The sequence below is a fragment of the Primulina huaijiensis genome, chromosome 1 (genome assembly GCF_012295235.1).
Source record: "Primulina huaijiensis isolate GDHJ02 chromosome 1, ASM1229523v2, whole genome shotgun sequence".
NCBI classification, from domain to species: Eukaryota; Viridiplantae; Streptophyta; class Magnoliopsida; order Lamiales; family Gesneriaceae; genus Primulina; species Primulina huaijiensis.
The window spans coordinates 20,016,223-20,033,190 of NC_133306.1; the positions used below are offsets into that span (position 1 = coordinate 20,016,223).

Consider the following 16,968-nt stretch of genomic DNA (forward strand, 5'->3'; position numbering starts at 1 on the left):
TAGAGTGGAATATTCCGCGGTTATGATTGTACACCATTAGTCTTATGATTCAGGAAAACTTGGAAGCTCTACGTATTAGCATGCACTTTGATCCGTTTATAGACTCCATTGAGGACCATCGGGTGGTTAGTTTGAGTGTAATTTCGAAATAACTAGAAGTCAATACATTGTAATCGGGGATTCACCGCTCACCTATGTGTGAAGTTATCCTATATGATATGATGAATTAATAATGCAAGGAATATCTGGCCAGAATAAGATGTGTATTTTGGAAAGTTGTTTCCTCAATTGCAAATATCATGTCAATATTATTACTAAAAGATACATCACATCATTGTCAAATTCATTTGCAACTCCCGATCTACCAATGATTGCAGATTCGATCGGGATATATGAGTTGAAGGGACTGTAGAGTATGTTAACCATAACTTAAGGTTTTTGCAGACACTATCAGTGATACTTAGGGGATCATAGAGCGATACTATTAGACGCTCTTACCATGATCCGAATGGTGTAATCAGACTTGAGTTGCGACATTCTTGATCAAAGAGTTGATGAAAATAATGAGTCTAATTCTAGTAAGTGCGAATATGAACAAATATTGTTATAAATCACATGAAGTTGTAAACCCACGATTAGCTGTATGTATCTCTGAGCCATTGAGGGTCACACAAATATTGAATTATGTGTTTCAAATTCAAGGAGTTGATTTTGACTACTGTAGTTTGATGAAGATCAAACATATTATTTATAAAAGAGTTTATAAGCCGATTACATGTAATGGAAGTTGTCAAATTTATCTTAACTGCTAACTAAATGAGGAGAGTTGAACTGCCTATTTTAGTGAAGAATTTCAAAAAACTAACAACTATAAAAAATGGATCAGTGGAAAATTTCATTTTTCATTATGTGAACGAGATTTGTACCCTCGATACATCGGCGTTGTCTGATCATCGATCAGGATTATGAGTACACAGTTATTTAGTAGCAGTAACTACTAAGTGAAAAATTCTCACGAACATTGTAGAAGAGATTAATTGATTGAGTAATAAAATAAAATATATTTAATTTAAAGCAAAAATAAATATATATGTAACATATGCTTGAATATGTATGTATGTATATATATTTTTATATTTTTTATTATCAAAATTTGATAGTAATTTAATTATACATGATAATTTCAAGAGTTGAAAATAAATACTTGAGATTTTTTGAATAATGAAAAAACAATGTCCTGATAAAATGAAAATCGTGATTAGATAAGAAAGAAACTTTTATATATGTAATTAATATTAGAATTATGCACATTTTATATACAAATTTTGTTAACCAAATTTAGTCCTACAAAATTTGACCACACAAAAACACTCTCCTTTCTGCCTCACAAAAAGATTCGGCTGACCACCTTCCACCACATCACTGCCATGACGCTGCTGCCCAACTGCCGCAGCATCGCTGCCATCTCTTCGGATTTCTGAAATTCTGGCGATCAAATATCAGCGCAAATTTCGTTTAGATCTCTAGTACAATCTACACGAGAAATTCAATTTCTGATAATGGACCTGGTTAGATGATTGAAAATGGAGAAAGATCGTTCGTAAGGATTTATAACAAGGACTATCTTCGCTTACAATTCAGAATAGTTGGAGCCGGTGTTATATAGGCAAATGTAAACTATTCTAAAACATCATATGAATTGTTTAAATCATACGATGCTAAAGGAATGTTTTGAATGTCAAAATAATTTTTTTTAAACTTTTGTTGTTTTTTGAGTGTGATAAAACGATATTCTAACTATGGTATCAGAGCCAATTTGTCTTAATCGTATGATTTTCTGTTTTTTTTTGTTTTAAATTGTGTTGAGTTTAATTATTTTTAACCAAGTAAGAATTTTTTCAGAAAAAAATGCACCTCCTGAAAATTTTGTTTTTCGAAACAAAAGAAAAATTGTGCACTTCTCAAAACGCACTTATACAACACGCTACACATATAGGCAGCGACGACTGCGCAAAAGGTTTTAAATAAAAAAAATTGTTTTCTGCTGCGTAGGGCACTTGATGGGCAGTAGCCCTTCGGCGGCTGCCTGAACTATTCAGGCAACACGCAAACAGTTGGTAAGGTGCCCAAGGCTTGTTCTCTGCGGACTCGAGTTCAATTGGGTCCAAGGCGATTTTCCGATCTTTCAAAATATTGGGTCAAATTGATATTTTAGAAAATTTTAATCAAATTAACATTAGAAAATAATGTTTGATAAAATTATGGAATTTTTCCTTAGAGATTAAATAATTAAAATTGGATTTCGATTATTTATTATAAAAAGTGTTTTACAAAAAATTTAATTATTAATGAATAAATTGAAGTTAAATAAATTTATTTATTTAATTTATTAAATTATTTATAATTATGATGGTTAGTCATAAATTTACAAGTTACATGATTCGTTAATAATATGTGATATTATATGGTAAAATAATTATCGAGAATCATGACCAATTTGATAGATGTATGTTAGGATATTTTACAAATTGTAATTATTAATTATTTAAAGTGAGTCTGGTTTATGACCCACTCATACCTTTAAATTTGTATCCAAATGTACCATTAATATTTAATGTAAATATTAGATTTAGCGCGAGATCAAGATTTGGAGATCGTGGTCTCCCAGATTCTCAAGAGTTTTGAAGATCGAAGACATATAAAATATTGGAAACTAATGTGTTATTAAATTTGCATCCCTGAAGTTACTTATGTTTTGGACTTATATCCATATTTGGCTCATATGGATTAATTAGCTCTCGATTATCGATCATCTTTTATTATTTATAATACATGTGATATATTATAAATAATCAATATGCGAGTTTTTATTAATATAATAACAAGATTTGCGTGAATGTCGAAAACATACAAACAAACATGACATGATATTTAAAAATTAACGATGGGAAGAATTTTCAAAATTAAAATCCATCATTTTAAATAAGATTCCAAATTAAAATCAAGCTCATAAAAGAAAAATTAGACAGAGCTTAAATTTTCTTTGTCTTCCATCAATGATGGTTGCATGATAAACGTTACCCGTGGTTAGTGTCTGGCTCATATTATTGGAGATACCTGGACGCAGAAAGTTGTAACTTCCACCAATATACTTGAAGTGAACTACATGAAACTCCCTTGACCTCGGCTCATATTATTGGGGGATCTTATGGCGACTGTCCACTAGGGTTCAACATTGACGGGTCAAGCTCAACACGTGAAGAGAAATGACATCACATTATTGGGCTATCGTCAAACGTAAGACAAAATACGTAAGGGTTTCAAGAGGTTGCAATTGAGCTCTATCTTTTCGAAATTATGATTGACTGATATTATTCGGGATCATAATTTAGCATTTGGGCTTTGCGTACTCACTAAAGAAATTGGATTTCCCGTTGTTATCATAGGGTGTTGAAAATGTCAAAAGTGGGAGGCAATTCATAAAAACAAAATACGATATTTTATGTCTTATAAATTATTTAAAATAGTCAGCATTGATTATTTGTTTCATATTCAGTATATTCACGATTTCTTCACATGATCTATTTCTGTTATTTTCGATTAAAACAACCTAACCGGACCCTAATTTTCAAGATTGGCTAAAAAAATTAAAATTGTTCCGAATCTGGTTAAAATTACATACACACTAATGTCATTCTCTTTGAACTCATAGAAGCATGCGAGATGGTTGGATCTCGTTGTTCAATTTCGTGTAAATTGAACTGTAGAGACAGTTTGATGAAATAATGAATGATGTTGACATTCACTTCATCAATGAATGATGTTAACATTCACAAGCACATACAAGAGTTGTATGGTACTCAAACTCGTATAGTGAGACACACTACTATCAAAGAACTCATGACTACACGCATAAAATATGGGGCTCTAGCCCATGAGTGTGGTGTACATATGATTGGGCTTATTGAGAAGGTGGTGGGTGTGAAATTGATGATTCCGAAGAAGTTTGATGGTGACAATGTCTTGTTGTCACTCCTTTCCTCATTTAACGGGTTTATGCTGAACTTCAATATGAACAATATATAGGTTAGCCCTGAAAAACTAGTCAAGATGCTTACCACATACGAGGCCACTATAAAGAAAGAAAAAGTATTTTTCCTTGTAGACTTCTTGTCTGGGATGAAAAGGGGCTCACGTGATAAAGGAAAGAATTGTTTTGCCCCTCACAATAAAAAAACAAATGTAGGACCGAGTGCTTACCACTTTACCAAAATCTATAGCTTGTGATAATGGCGCAACTCAAATCTTTTAAACCACACTGCAGCTCAAGCACCACGGTTCGATCACTCCACCAAGCAGGGACAATTATTACACCCAACAATCTCCCTCCCAATAATTGCACTCCTTGCAATCAATGAGATTTGAACCCGTGATCTTGGTTCTAATATCAATTGTAGGACCGAGTGCTTACCACTTTACCAAAAATTATAGCTGGTGGTAATGGTGTAACTCAAATCTTTTAAACCACACAGCAGCTCAAGCACCACGATTCGATCACTCCCCCAATCTGGGACAATTATTGAACCCAACAACAAACCTTATAAGAGGCAAGTTTTGAAGGATATTAAAAAGCCCACAAAACCCGATAAATGAGAACATGTTTGTTTCCATTTCAAGAAGTTTGGACATTTGAAAGTATCTAGACCAAAAGTGTTATGTCAAAGAATATGGTAATATTCCACTAATAATGTCCAAACGATTTAAAAAACAAACAAAATTAAACAAGATAGTCTTAACCAAAGCTCTTTTTTTAGGTAAAGTGGAACATGCACATGATCTATTAGATTTGATCCATACAAATGTGTGTGGGCCACTGGGGTTTAGCATAAAACATGAGCATTATTACTTTCTTACATTTACTGACGATTTATCGAGGTATGAGTATGTATATTTGATAAAATACAAGTCTGAAACATTTGAAAGGTTCAAAACATTCAGAGTTGAAATATAGAAACAATTAGGAAAGGATATTAAAACACTTCGATCTGATGGAGGTATAAAATACTTGAGTATTGAATTTCAGGACTACCTTATAAAGAACGAGATTCTCTCACAGTGGGCCACACCTGGCACATTCCAGTTGAATGATGTGTAAGAATATCATAATCAAACATTGATGAACATGCTCGATCTATGATAAGATTCATTGAATTGACGCCCTCATTTCGAGGATTTGCACTTGAGACTGCGATAATGTTGTTGAACAAAGTTTATACGAAAGAATTGGATAAAAGTCCATATGAGATATGGATGAAAAAGCCTCCCAAATATTCTTTCTTAAAAATATGAGGATGTCCTGCTTATGTGAAGCATACAGTAAGAGACAAATTGGATAGTAGAGTCAATTTGTTATATTTCGTGGGATATCCAAATAATTATGTTGGATATTACCTCTATGATTCAAATGAAACAAAAATGTTTATTTCAAAGAATGCCACATTCTTGGAGAACGAGTTTCTATTGGATAAGAAAAATGAGATGATAGGACTCAAGGAAATACGAGAAACAATCATGCCTGAAATAGTAGAACCCACACCCCAACAGCAAGTTGAAGTAACACAAGCTCCTAAGAGATTTGAAAAAGTTTCAAGGCCACCTAAGAGAATGAGTCTGCTTCTTGAAGAGGGCCAAAATGAGTCAATTCGTGGATGTGATCCAAGAAACTTCAAAGAAGCATTATCAAATGTCGATTCATCTAAATGGCTTGAAGCCATGCAATCCAGGATAAACTCCATACATTCAAACCAAATATGATCCTTAGTAGATTCACAAGAGGGAATTGTTCTTATAGGAAGCAAATGGATTTACAAAAAAAGCATGGGGCGGATGGGAAGGTAATGACTTTTAAAGCAATATTGGTAGCAAAATGATATACTCAAAGTCAATGTATTGACTATGAGGAAACATTTTCTCAAGTGACAATGTTCAACTCCATTAGGATACTGCTAGCAATAAAAACATGATATGACTATAAAATATGACATATAGGTGTAAAGAAAACATTCTTTAGTGATGTCATTATGGAATAGATTTATATTTCTCAACCCGAAAAATTCACATCAATATGAAGCTAGCATAAAATATGCAAATTTTAGAGATCCATCTACGGATTCAAGCAGTCATCGAGGATTTGAAATCTCATATTTGATAACACAATCAAAGAGTTTGAATTTGTTAAAATTTTGATGAACCTTGAGTATACTAAAAGTTTAGTAGGAGTACAGTAACATTCATTGTACTCTATGATGACATGCTAGTTATCGGGAATGATGTAAGGATGATGCAATCAACTAAAGTGTGGTTAGCTAATAAATTTTCTATGAAAGACATGAGTGAAGCATCCTGTGTATTAAGAATACATATCTATAAGGATAGATCAAAGATGATGTTAGAGCTCACTCAATCCAATTATATTGATACCATACTGAGGAGATTATCTATGGAGGAGTCTAGGAGATAATATCTCTCAATGTGTTATGATATGACTCTATCTACATCTATGTACTCTAAGACTGATGAAGAGATAGAAATCATGAATCGCATTACATATGCATCTGTCATTGGCATTATTATGTATGATATAATATCTACTCGGCATGATATTGCCTTTGTACTGAATGTTGCAAGCATATCAATCGAATCATGGCCATTACATTGGAAAGTCGTGAATGATATTCTCAAGTATTAAGAACTAAGAATTTGTTCATAGTTTACGGGAGTGGAGAATTAAAATTAGAATGCTATAATGATTCTAAATTCTAATCATATGTGGATGATTTGAAATCAACATTTGGATTTGTATTCAAGCTCAATGGTGGTGTTGTCTCTTGAAAAATTTCTAAGCAAGACACCAAAACGAATTCAACCACTGAGACCAAATACTTAGTTGCAGAAAATGAGGCTGTTTGGATGAGGAATTTAGTTATAGAGTTTGGTGTCATTCCTCAAGGAGTTGATCTAGTCTCGATCTACTTGAGACAGCAGTGGTGTCGTTGCACAATCAATTCAGGGATCTAAAAATATACTTAGGAAGTTTTACATAATCCCGGAGATTGTAGGAAGCGGTGACATATAAGTAAAGAAAGTCGTCTCTGTAGATAATGTTATTGATCCACTTATGAATCTCTTCCAGGACAATTGTTTAAGAAGCATCTTGAAATAATTAGTTTGAGATCTATAAGTAGTTGGATATACAACAAATGGAAGATTGTTAGACTAGATGTCTAGCGAGCCAACTTGTGACTGAACTTTATTTTAATAATACTTTATTTATATACTCATACAAGCTCCATTGATAAAGTCCTTGAATATATAATAGGTACCATAAGACCTGCCTCTCAACGTAAGTTCATAAAACTAATTAGGAAGCATATTTTATATTCTAAACTTGTTCCTAGTCAATTCAACCGTCTAAATAAGGATAAATATCGCTCGAACTTGAGACTAACATCTGTGATGTAAACTTCATGTTTCATTAATAAGAGCATGAAGATAACTTTTATACAGATAAGTTATCATTTGATGATACACTAAACAACGCTCCCTCAGACTTTCCAAGTAGTTATCACTTATCGAATGGAATAGTCAAAAGTTATAGTTGTACAATATTAGTCTTTTGACCCTGGACAATGTGGAGGCTCTACATACTAGCATGCTCTTTGATCCGTTTACTGACTCCATTTATGGTCATCAGGTGATGAGTTTGGATGCCGTTAAAAAATACATAGTGGTCAATGCATTGTAGTCGAGGATTTATGGGTAAAGATGTCACATGTGATCCGATGATTTAATAGTGTAATGTATATATGGCTAGAGTAATACATTTGTATTTTGGAAAGGCTTTTCCTCAGTTTCACATACCTTGTCACTATTATTACTCAAAGATACATCACATAGTTGTCGAATATATTTACAACCCTCGATTATTAATGGCTGCAGGTTCGATCGGTATATATGAGTTGGAGAGACCATATTGTACATTAACCATAACATAATGTTCTTGCAGACAATATCAGTAATACCTAGGAGATCATAAGACGATGCTACTAGACGTTCTTACCATGATATAAAGGGTGTAATCAGATTTGAGTTCCGACGTTCTTGATCAAAAGGTTGATAAAAAGAATGAGGTTGATAAGGCTAACCTCAAATAAGAATAAATATTGTTCAGAATCAAATGAAGTTGTGAACTCATGATTAGATACATCCCTGAACCATTAAGGGTCATACAAGTATCGAATTATGTGTTCCTGTTGAGATAGTCAAATTCAAGGAGTTTAATTTGGATAATGTAATTTGATTGAAATCAATTAGATTGCTTATAAAGAAGTTTATATGTCGATTACATGTAATAGAAATTGTGGAATTAGCTTAACTGCTACTTAAGTGAGGAGAGAGGAATTGCCTATTTTAGTGAAAGAGTACACAAAACTGGAAGCTGCCAAAAATGGATGAATATAAAATTTTGTCCTTCTAAATTTTCATTTTTCATTATGTAAACGAAATTTGTACCTTCAATATATTGGCGTTGTCTGATAATAGATCAGAATTATAATGAATTCACAATTATTTATTTAGTTAATTTAGAATACACTAATTAAATAATAAATTAGTAGTAGTGGCTACAAAGTGCAAAATTCTCGTGAAACATTCTAGAAAAATCTAGAATATATTAATTAATTAATTAATTAATAATTAATTAAGTAATTAAATAAAAATTATTTAATTTAAATCATAAATAAATATATATGCATATATATGCATGTATATGTATATTTGTATATATATTTTTTATTATCAAAAGTTGATAATAATTTAATTATACATGATTTTTTCAAGAGTTGAAAATACGTAATAAAAATACAATATCCTGATAAAATGATGGTCCTGATTAGATCACGAAGATAATTTTATATATGTAATCAATAGTTGAATTATATGCTTAACTTTTACACACAAGTTTTTGTTCATGAAATTTTGTCTTCCAAAATTTGACAACACAAAAACACTTTCCCTTCTCCCTCACGAAAAGATTCGGCCGACCACTTTCCACCACATCACAGCCGTGACGCAGCCACCCAACCGCCGCAGTGTCGCCGCCATCTCCCCGGATTTCTGAAATTCCGGCGATCAAATCTCGATACAAAATTCGTTTAGATATCTAGTGCGATCTATACGATGAATCCAGATTCTGATCATAGAACTGATTAGACGATTGAAAAATGAGAAAGATCCGTTAATAGGGATTTACATCAAAGGGCTATCTCTGTTTAAAATCTTTAATAGTGGGAGTCGTCATTATATACACAAATTTAAAATATTCTAAAACACCTTATGAATGGTTTAAATCATATGACGCTCAAAAAATTTGCCCAAAAAACATTTTGAATGTAAAAAACAAAAAATTTTAAATTTTTGTTATTACTTAGTTGTGGGAAAACAATACTCTATCATCTACAAACAATAAGATTCATTTTTTTTAGGCCGAAGCACATTGAATTGTATTTGTATTAGATATATTATGATTTCATTTTTTTTATTAATTATTTTAAATTGATTTAAATATATCATTTAATTAGACTAGAGGTCACGGGTTTTAAAATTTGGATCACAATTAATTAAAATTAAAATTCTACAAAAGTAATTTCGGTTTTTATTTATTTATTCACGTTACGAAGTCCCCTTAATTTATCTGTTGCATCACAGACAGCGAGGTGTAGTTGGGCCCAGGAAGAATTTGGGCCTTCAACTTTTAGCTTTACAGCCCAATTTCTCATCATCCAGTAACGGACTTAACGGCCCAAGCATTTATTGTTTTTGTCCTTTTAGACATGATTTTTACAAGTTGAGAGTTATGTTTAGGATGGATCACGTTTTGCCCATCAATTGAGTTATTAATGTGATTTGGGCTCATTTTAATTCACATAATTCACTTCATACATTATTGGAATCGATAATAACAAACGATTAAATTTAATATAACTGATGTTATCAAAAAAATCACACCTAATAAAATACCTTAAACCGATTATCACGAACCAATTTCTTCAATAAACCGAATCAAACCGGTCCAAAAATATAACGACAAAAACTTGTGTGGGACGGTCTCACGGGTCGTATTTGTGAGACGGATCTCTTATTTGGGTCATTCATGAAAAAGTATTACTTTTTATGCTATGAGTATTACTTTTTGTTGTGAATATGGATAGGGTTGATCTGTCTCACATATTAGGATCCGTGAGACGGTCTCACATAAGACCCACTCAAATATAACTGACACATCAAAGAAAACGGGTGAGACGACTCCGTCCAAAGGCGAAGCCACTCTGACGCTGAAGTCAGTATAGTATTTGAGAGAAAAATACAAGACTAGCGTAAATAATTGTACATGAGAACGTACCTTGATTAGGGTTAGGAGCCCTTTATTTATAGGTATAGAATCTTAGATGATATGAAATTTTGTAATATATGACAACTAGATTTGTGAATATCCATAAAATATTTTGTAATATCTCTAAAATATAATTGATGATATGATAGGATTTTTACCATATCATCCATAACTTTCAGAAAATCTCGAAATTTATAAACGATTCGTGTACCACACACATACGTTACAAACTTGACCTCAATATTAGCTACAAAAAATAAATTTTTTTGGTGAATTTTATTTATATATTTAATTTATAAAATAAAAACGAACGTGACAATTTAGAAAAGGTTGTGTGAAAGTGTGTGTTTTGACTAAGCGCAGCCATATTAAATATTTAGTTTGCAATGGATAACGCCAAGGGATCTTTTAATGCCAGTGTGTGCAATTTGCTTTTGTCGTATTATTGTACGTTGTGGAGAAAGAGTTGTACGTTCGTTGGGCAACGATATTCGTGAAAAAATATATTAAAATACATCGAAACGCGACCCAATTGAGCAAAGCCCATCACTTCCTCTCCTCCGAAAATATTCTCTTGCAACCGATATTGCTGTTTGAGGTTAAAAAAAAGTGTGAAAACCCAAGAATTTTCAGGTGAATTGAGTTTCCCAATTTGTAAATATTTGTGCTTTCACGTGTTTGTGAGGGTTTAATCTTTGTTTTTTCATTCACTTTCTCTTGTGATTTGCATGTGTGATTCTTTTTTATGTTTTTTATGATCTTTTTCTCCTAGAGATTATTTTTTTGCGTTTATCGTGTGCGGGATCATAGCTGAGTTCAAAGGGATGCTGTAATCTTGGTTTAAATTTGATTTTTTTATGATGGCGGTGTTGAGCTTTTACGAAGTTTTTGGTGATAATTTTTTCTCTCTAGTTTTAGTTTTAGAGGGTGAACGCTTATTTTGTGGAATGCATTCTTATTTGAAATTTTGAATGATACTCATATTGGTCATGCGATACAGGTAAATGGAATGGCTATTGGAAAATGAGTGTTTTTCTTGGTTTGTTTGAAGAAATTTGGTTTGTTTGAAGAATTTTTTTTGAAAGCTTTTTATTATAAAGAGAGATAAAAGGTGGAAACAACTAAGAAAGAACTTTGAAATATACCCAGATAAAATTGTGGCATGCGCTAGGAATTAGTTAGAACCAGATGGTCGTTGCTTTGTTGGAATTCGCTAAGTCCTACATTCTTACCGCAACAATAATTAGCCAGGATTTTCAACAGTGTTGATATTTTTGTAAAATCAGTTTTTTTTAAAGATCTAATTTATATGGACGATGACCAATAATAATGTTATTCTTTAAAATACTCCTTCATATGTAAGCTGGATGACGAGATACATATGTTTGGAATTGATGTCCGAGGAGTATGATTGGACAACATGAGCAAAAACACAAGTACACATTACCAACATAATAGAATATAAAGGGTTTGCATACCAAGAGTTTTAAGCCATTATACACTTGATTGACACTATGTTATTTATCATTTATCCTATGAGGCACAAGCTCGAGCTCATGAACCTTCCGCTCATGCATTGTTTATTGTGATTGCCCCTTGTTACCATGTTATTGTTCATATGTTTACTGTACTTGAATCTCCTAACATCTTGAACAATGGTTCCAGGCTTTATAGATTGCACATTTTGATCGATAAACAAAGTCAAAGTTATATTACTCTGTGGCGCAGCTGTTGTGACATGATATATAGGCTTCCTAATTTCATTGTATCGGTGAACTTGCAAGATGTCTAATGGTGATGTAAGAAGAGTTTCAGTACAGGATATACAGCTTGTAAGGTTCTATTGCATTTGTGTAAATATATTGCAATTGTGATTTGTGCTCATTCTTGGGGAAAAGATGGATAAATATGTTCAGGCATGTGCTTTTGTTTATTATTTTAAAGATAAACATGGGCGTGGAAGTACAATAGCTGGGTAGCATGTGGATGATCTTGACATCAATTATTACTAAAAATATTACGGTTGTAACTCTAGAAGTGAATATTTGTCCTATATTTCACCTGAAATTCCGATACAAATCTTTGTGCTACACTGTCAACTGTATTGTGATTCATATAATTTGTTTGGTAGTCCTAATACAAGATGAATTCTTGAATCATAACAATCTAGGGATATTTGATATAGGATAGATCCCTATGACTCAGGTTAATGAGATCCGAAATTTCTGAAATTGAGAATGTTAAAGTGTTGCTACACAGAATAATGCATTTTCTCTAATGAGTAGCCGAAGCTAGTGCATGAACAATCTGAAACATATATTCTGAAATGGAAGGTAGAGGAATTGTTTGTGCAGAAATTTTGGTTTGTTTTATCAAGACAATGACTATATGCAAATTACATATGAAAGAATTTTAGTAGTTTTTCAGATATTGTGACGCGTGGACACTTGATTACAGAATGGATTATTTGTTTTGAGCTTCATAAAATTGTTTTGATGAGTTGACTTGTGGATTTTTACCTGCTCTGGTGTGTGATGTAGAATGGTTTTTGTCCAGTCAGGTTTGATCATCGAATTTAAAGCTCTGTTAGTTGATACTAAAAAGTGTACTCATTTTCGCAAACCTCATGTTCTCTCTATGATAACAGGTTCAAAATCTCATAGAAAGGTGCCTTCAGCTGTACATGAGTCAGGGTGAAGTTGTGAGTACCCTGCTACAGCAGGCAAAAATTGAGCCCGGTTTCACTGAACTTGGTACTTACATTTCTTCGCTGCTTGTTATTTTTTTCCTCCTCCGGTTTATGATTGTTTTAGGTAATGCATTGTGCTCAAGAATCAATTTTAGACAAGCTACATCTAGTTATTAGTAAATATTCTTATCATAACTTAATTATTCACATTAAGGAGTCTGTGGAGTTGCTGAGAAATTTTGAGAAATTATCCTCTTCTGCATATGTTTAACATATATGACCTTCTGTGTGAATATTTTGAATTTCGAACTGTCCCAGGCCTTCATATTACAATGATTTATTCTCTGCAACTCTTTGGATTCATCTTCTATCTTCTAAGAATCTGCACATTTTGTCGTCATCCTTCAGTGTGTCAACTCGTCACAGCTACAGTCTTTTACATTGTTGTTAACTAGACATGTTACAATCACTTGCAAAGTTAAAAGACATTCGCTGATCTCAAGATCATACAAAGGAATTAAAGTCCAGTACTCCAGGGAAAGGAATCAATCTCTCTTTCATTTAATACTAGTTAGAGCATAAGGATTAGTGCTTACATGTTGGGGACGTGGTCCAAAGTTCCTTTATCCCTTAACCCATTCATGATGGTTCATGGTCTAAAACTATCTGGATCCCAGCTTTGTGATATATCTGTTCTTCATATCGCAAAGTTTTAGCTAACATCTGATGGGCTTGTAGCACTTAGTATTGATCTATGTATTTAGTTTCAGTTGGCCGGTAGCCCATCTACATGTTCTACTGAGACAAGAAAAGCTCAAAGTCAGGGCTTTCACAATAGAGTCTCAGACTTGAGAAGACAAGCTCAATCTTCGAATACGCTACTCCTTAAAGCAATTCTTATGTCTTAAAAGCAGGAAAAAATATTTGAGTTACGGAGCCTTGACTTGTTTCTAGCAAATAGATCACAAACCACTACTTTATTTTATCTAAAGGCAGCTTCTCTGTTGATTGAAATACAATTTTTGCAAAAATGTTTGATTCTGTAGCAGTATGTTCACACTTATACCATTCCATAATGGATGTTTATTGTGCAAAGTTATTGATATAAAATCTGGGCAATGTTCCAGTGTGGCAGAAACTTGAAGCAGAAAATCAGGATTTTTTCAAGGCATATCATATGAGGCTGATAATTAAGGACCAGATATTAAGATTCAATCAACTGCTGGAAAGACAAGTTGAACTAATGCGCCAAATTTGTGCAACTGGAGCTCCTTGTATTCCTCCATCTAATGGATCTCATGTTCAATCAAGTAAGTCTGCTTTTAATCAATAAGTTTGATGTATGATGCACGGATAGTTTGAAACATGGCAAAGTATCATGTTGGATGCTACAGATACTTGGTAGGTGTGTATCAAATACTTCAATTGGAGTTTTTGAAGTTAAATTAGAAAAATCTGGATTCTGGCCATGTGTTGTTTGCATTGGATACTTCGATTTTTTAATTTTTTTGGAATTTTAATTTTTTTTATTAAAATCGTTAAAAATTAGGTATAACTAGAATCGAGGAAAGAACAAGTTTAGATTCTGCATTTTAATATGCTGACAATATGTACAAGCAAAACTGTAAATATCTCTCTTCATAATTTAGATTTGAAGCCGTTATTTAAATAATTAGTGCATAACATATTGATTATAAATAGTAAACATATGGATAGTTAATGTTAGATTTTGAATTTTATGTGTTGTTTACTTTTATGTTTGGAGTGTAAAATTGAATTATAACTTTATCTATACATGCATGCATACATATAATACACGCACACATGCCTAGAGCTAAGGTACTTCATTTACATGAATGAAATACTTTTTTAGTGATAATATACCCTTATATTGGAACTTCAATATTGCGTTGACTGAGTAATTATATTTATCACTGATCATAGTAATTGTTCTGACTTGAGAAGTAAATTTTGTTTTGCACAAAACAATGTTGAAGTGTACCAAGCCCCACAACCTACTGGATTATCTATAAAGCCAGAAAACATGCTCCAAGCAATTAGTGTCGTACCTAATGCTTACACTAATGGGGCACCGACCATGCAACCATGCATGCAAGTTGCTGTCAATATGATCGGTGATACTGGAAGAATTGATGTGCCATCAAACACGATGTCGATCCATGGCTCAAACACGGTAATGTTGCGAGGCATGAATGGGGGGATAATCAAATCAGAAGTTGGCTATGGAGGTGATTCCCCGTTTATGTTTGGTTCGGAGAGCAATCTTCTGGAATCTCGCACTGTGATAGGAGAAGCATCGATTCCTCACTTTGATGGTGTAGAGCCCAGTTCACACGCTCTGAACGAGACTATATTAGACCCAGAGATGAATACATTTGGATTCTTGGGGCAAATCCCCCGGAACTTCAGTTTATCGGACCTGACAGCTGATTTTTCTAACAGTACTGGTTAGCGTTCTGCAATGATGAACTCCAATTTGTCGAGCAGTTCGCGTCGTGTCATGACTTATATGTTTTACTAAATTCTGCAGATATACTGGAGAACTATTCGAAATCTCCATTTCTGGGAAACGATGCAAATTTCATGGGCCAACGTCTCAGGGATGACCAGCAAGGTAAGCTTATTTCCCCCCTTCGTATTTTCGTTTTTCCGCTTTAGGCATAGTTCCTGAGTAAAAAAGAACAAGAAGAAGAAAAGGAAACAATTCAAATAGTTGTATTTCGGTTTTCGGCAGACATAAGGAGGTTGGACACTATATCAGAGGGTTTAAGCTACGAAGATTTTGGCAGTGAATAATTTTCAAGGTACTTTTTCAAACCATCACTTGTGTAATAGTTCGAATTCTGGCCAAATACCTATCTATCTTACTGGTTTATATATATAAATACTTTCCTTTGTTGTTGCAGGGGCGAGTCCTTGGTTGACTTGAAGTTTTTGTAAATAGGTTTCAAGATTTACTAGAGAAGCTCTGTGGTTTCAAACTAATTGAGGTGTCATCGGTTGGTGTGTGAGTTCCTAGGATTGATTAAGCTAGAAACAAGCGAAAGCTTGTCCACGTGTATCCAGTCTCTTTTCTTGCATTAGGATACTACTATAATCATTACTCAGTGAGTATTACACACATGTAATAGTTCGTAAAGTTGATTGTTATGAATGTTACGACGAATTTGATTGAAAGGTCGAATAGTTTTGGTCAAATATACGTGTTTTGCGATCAGAATTATTGGATCAAAGATTGAATGAACTGAATTATCGAGATATTCACATCGAAGAATTAAGGGGATGTAGAACTTCATAAACATTTGCAATCGAACAACTTATATTAATTGAGTCCTAAATTTTGCATTCATTCTAGAATGTTCGTTTGGACTCTTAGAGCATGGCCAAAGAGCTAGGAAACGGCACGCAGAATTATCCGCATGCGGTGTTGTTGGTGAAGCATAGACAAAATTTAAGTGAATTCCAAATTTATTAGATATCAAATTAATTTAGGTTGCATTTAGGAAGATGAATTTAAAATTCATGAATTTCGATAGTAGTTTTTATTGTTAACAAAAACAAAACAATATATCAAATCTTAAAATTCTTATATTAATTATTTGCAGATTAGTTACACAAATTAGAATATATTTCAAATGCTTTGATTATTGAGTGAACTTGAAATCCATCATAATTAACATAAAACAATATATAAGCATGCAAATGGTGGATTTGAAGTTTATAGTTCTGTTTATCTAAAACTACAAAATTTAAATTTCAATATATTTGAAATCCAATAATTTAAATGTAACCTAATTTCAAATATATA

At 33.0% G+C, this 16,968-nt stretch overlaps 1 protein-coding gene across 3 annotated transcripts; it reads left to right on the forward strand.

Moving 5' to 3' along the window:
- The first annotated feature begins 10,937 nt into the window (after positions 1-10,937).
- LOC140982967 (uncharacterized) lies at positions 10,938-16,339 on the forward strand. Of its 3 annotated transcripts, none has more exons than XM_073449785.1 (8): positions 10,938-11,048; positions 12,116-12,282; positions 13,098-13,203; positions 14,267-14,449; positions 15,137-15,607; positions 15,691-15,774; positions 15,895-15,964; positions 16,067-16,337. In XM_073449785.1, exons 2-7 carry the CDS (start codon positions 12,235-12,237, stop codon positions 15,954-15,956), a joined length of 954 nt encoding a protein of 317 aa, XP_073305886.1. In that variant the 5' UTR covers positions 10,938-11,048; positions 12,116-12,234; the 3' UTR covers positions 15,957-15,964; positions 16,067-16,337. The 3 variants fall into 3 exon arrangements, with proteins under 3 accessions (XP_073305886.1, XP_073305893.1, XP_073305877.1); XM_073449792.1 differs by having other exon boundaries at positions 10,974-11,083; positions 16,105-16,339; XM_073449776.1 differs by having other exon boundaries at positions 10,974-11,083.
- The last annotated feature ends 629 nt before the right edge of the window (positions 16,340-16,968 follow it).

What these genes read in the sequence shown, in the direction of transcription:
- LOC140982967 (XM_073449785.1), top strand. Translation starts at nt 12,235, where the DNA reads ATGTCTAATGGTGATGTAAGAAGAGTTTCAGTACAGGATATACAGCTT. An exon ending in GCCCGGTTTCACTGAACTTG is followed by an intron (nt 13,204 to 14,266) that starts GTACTTACATTT and finishes GCAATGTTCCAG; the next exon opens with TGTGGCAGAAACTTGAAGCA. An exon ending in TGGATCTCATGTTCAATCAA is followed by an intron (nt 14,450 to 15,136) that starts GTAAGTCTGCTT and finishes ACAATGTTGAAG; the next exon opens with TGTACCAAGCCCCACAACCT.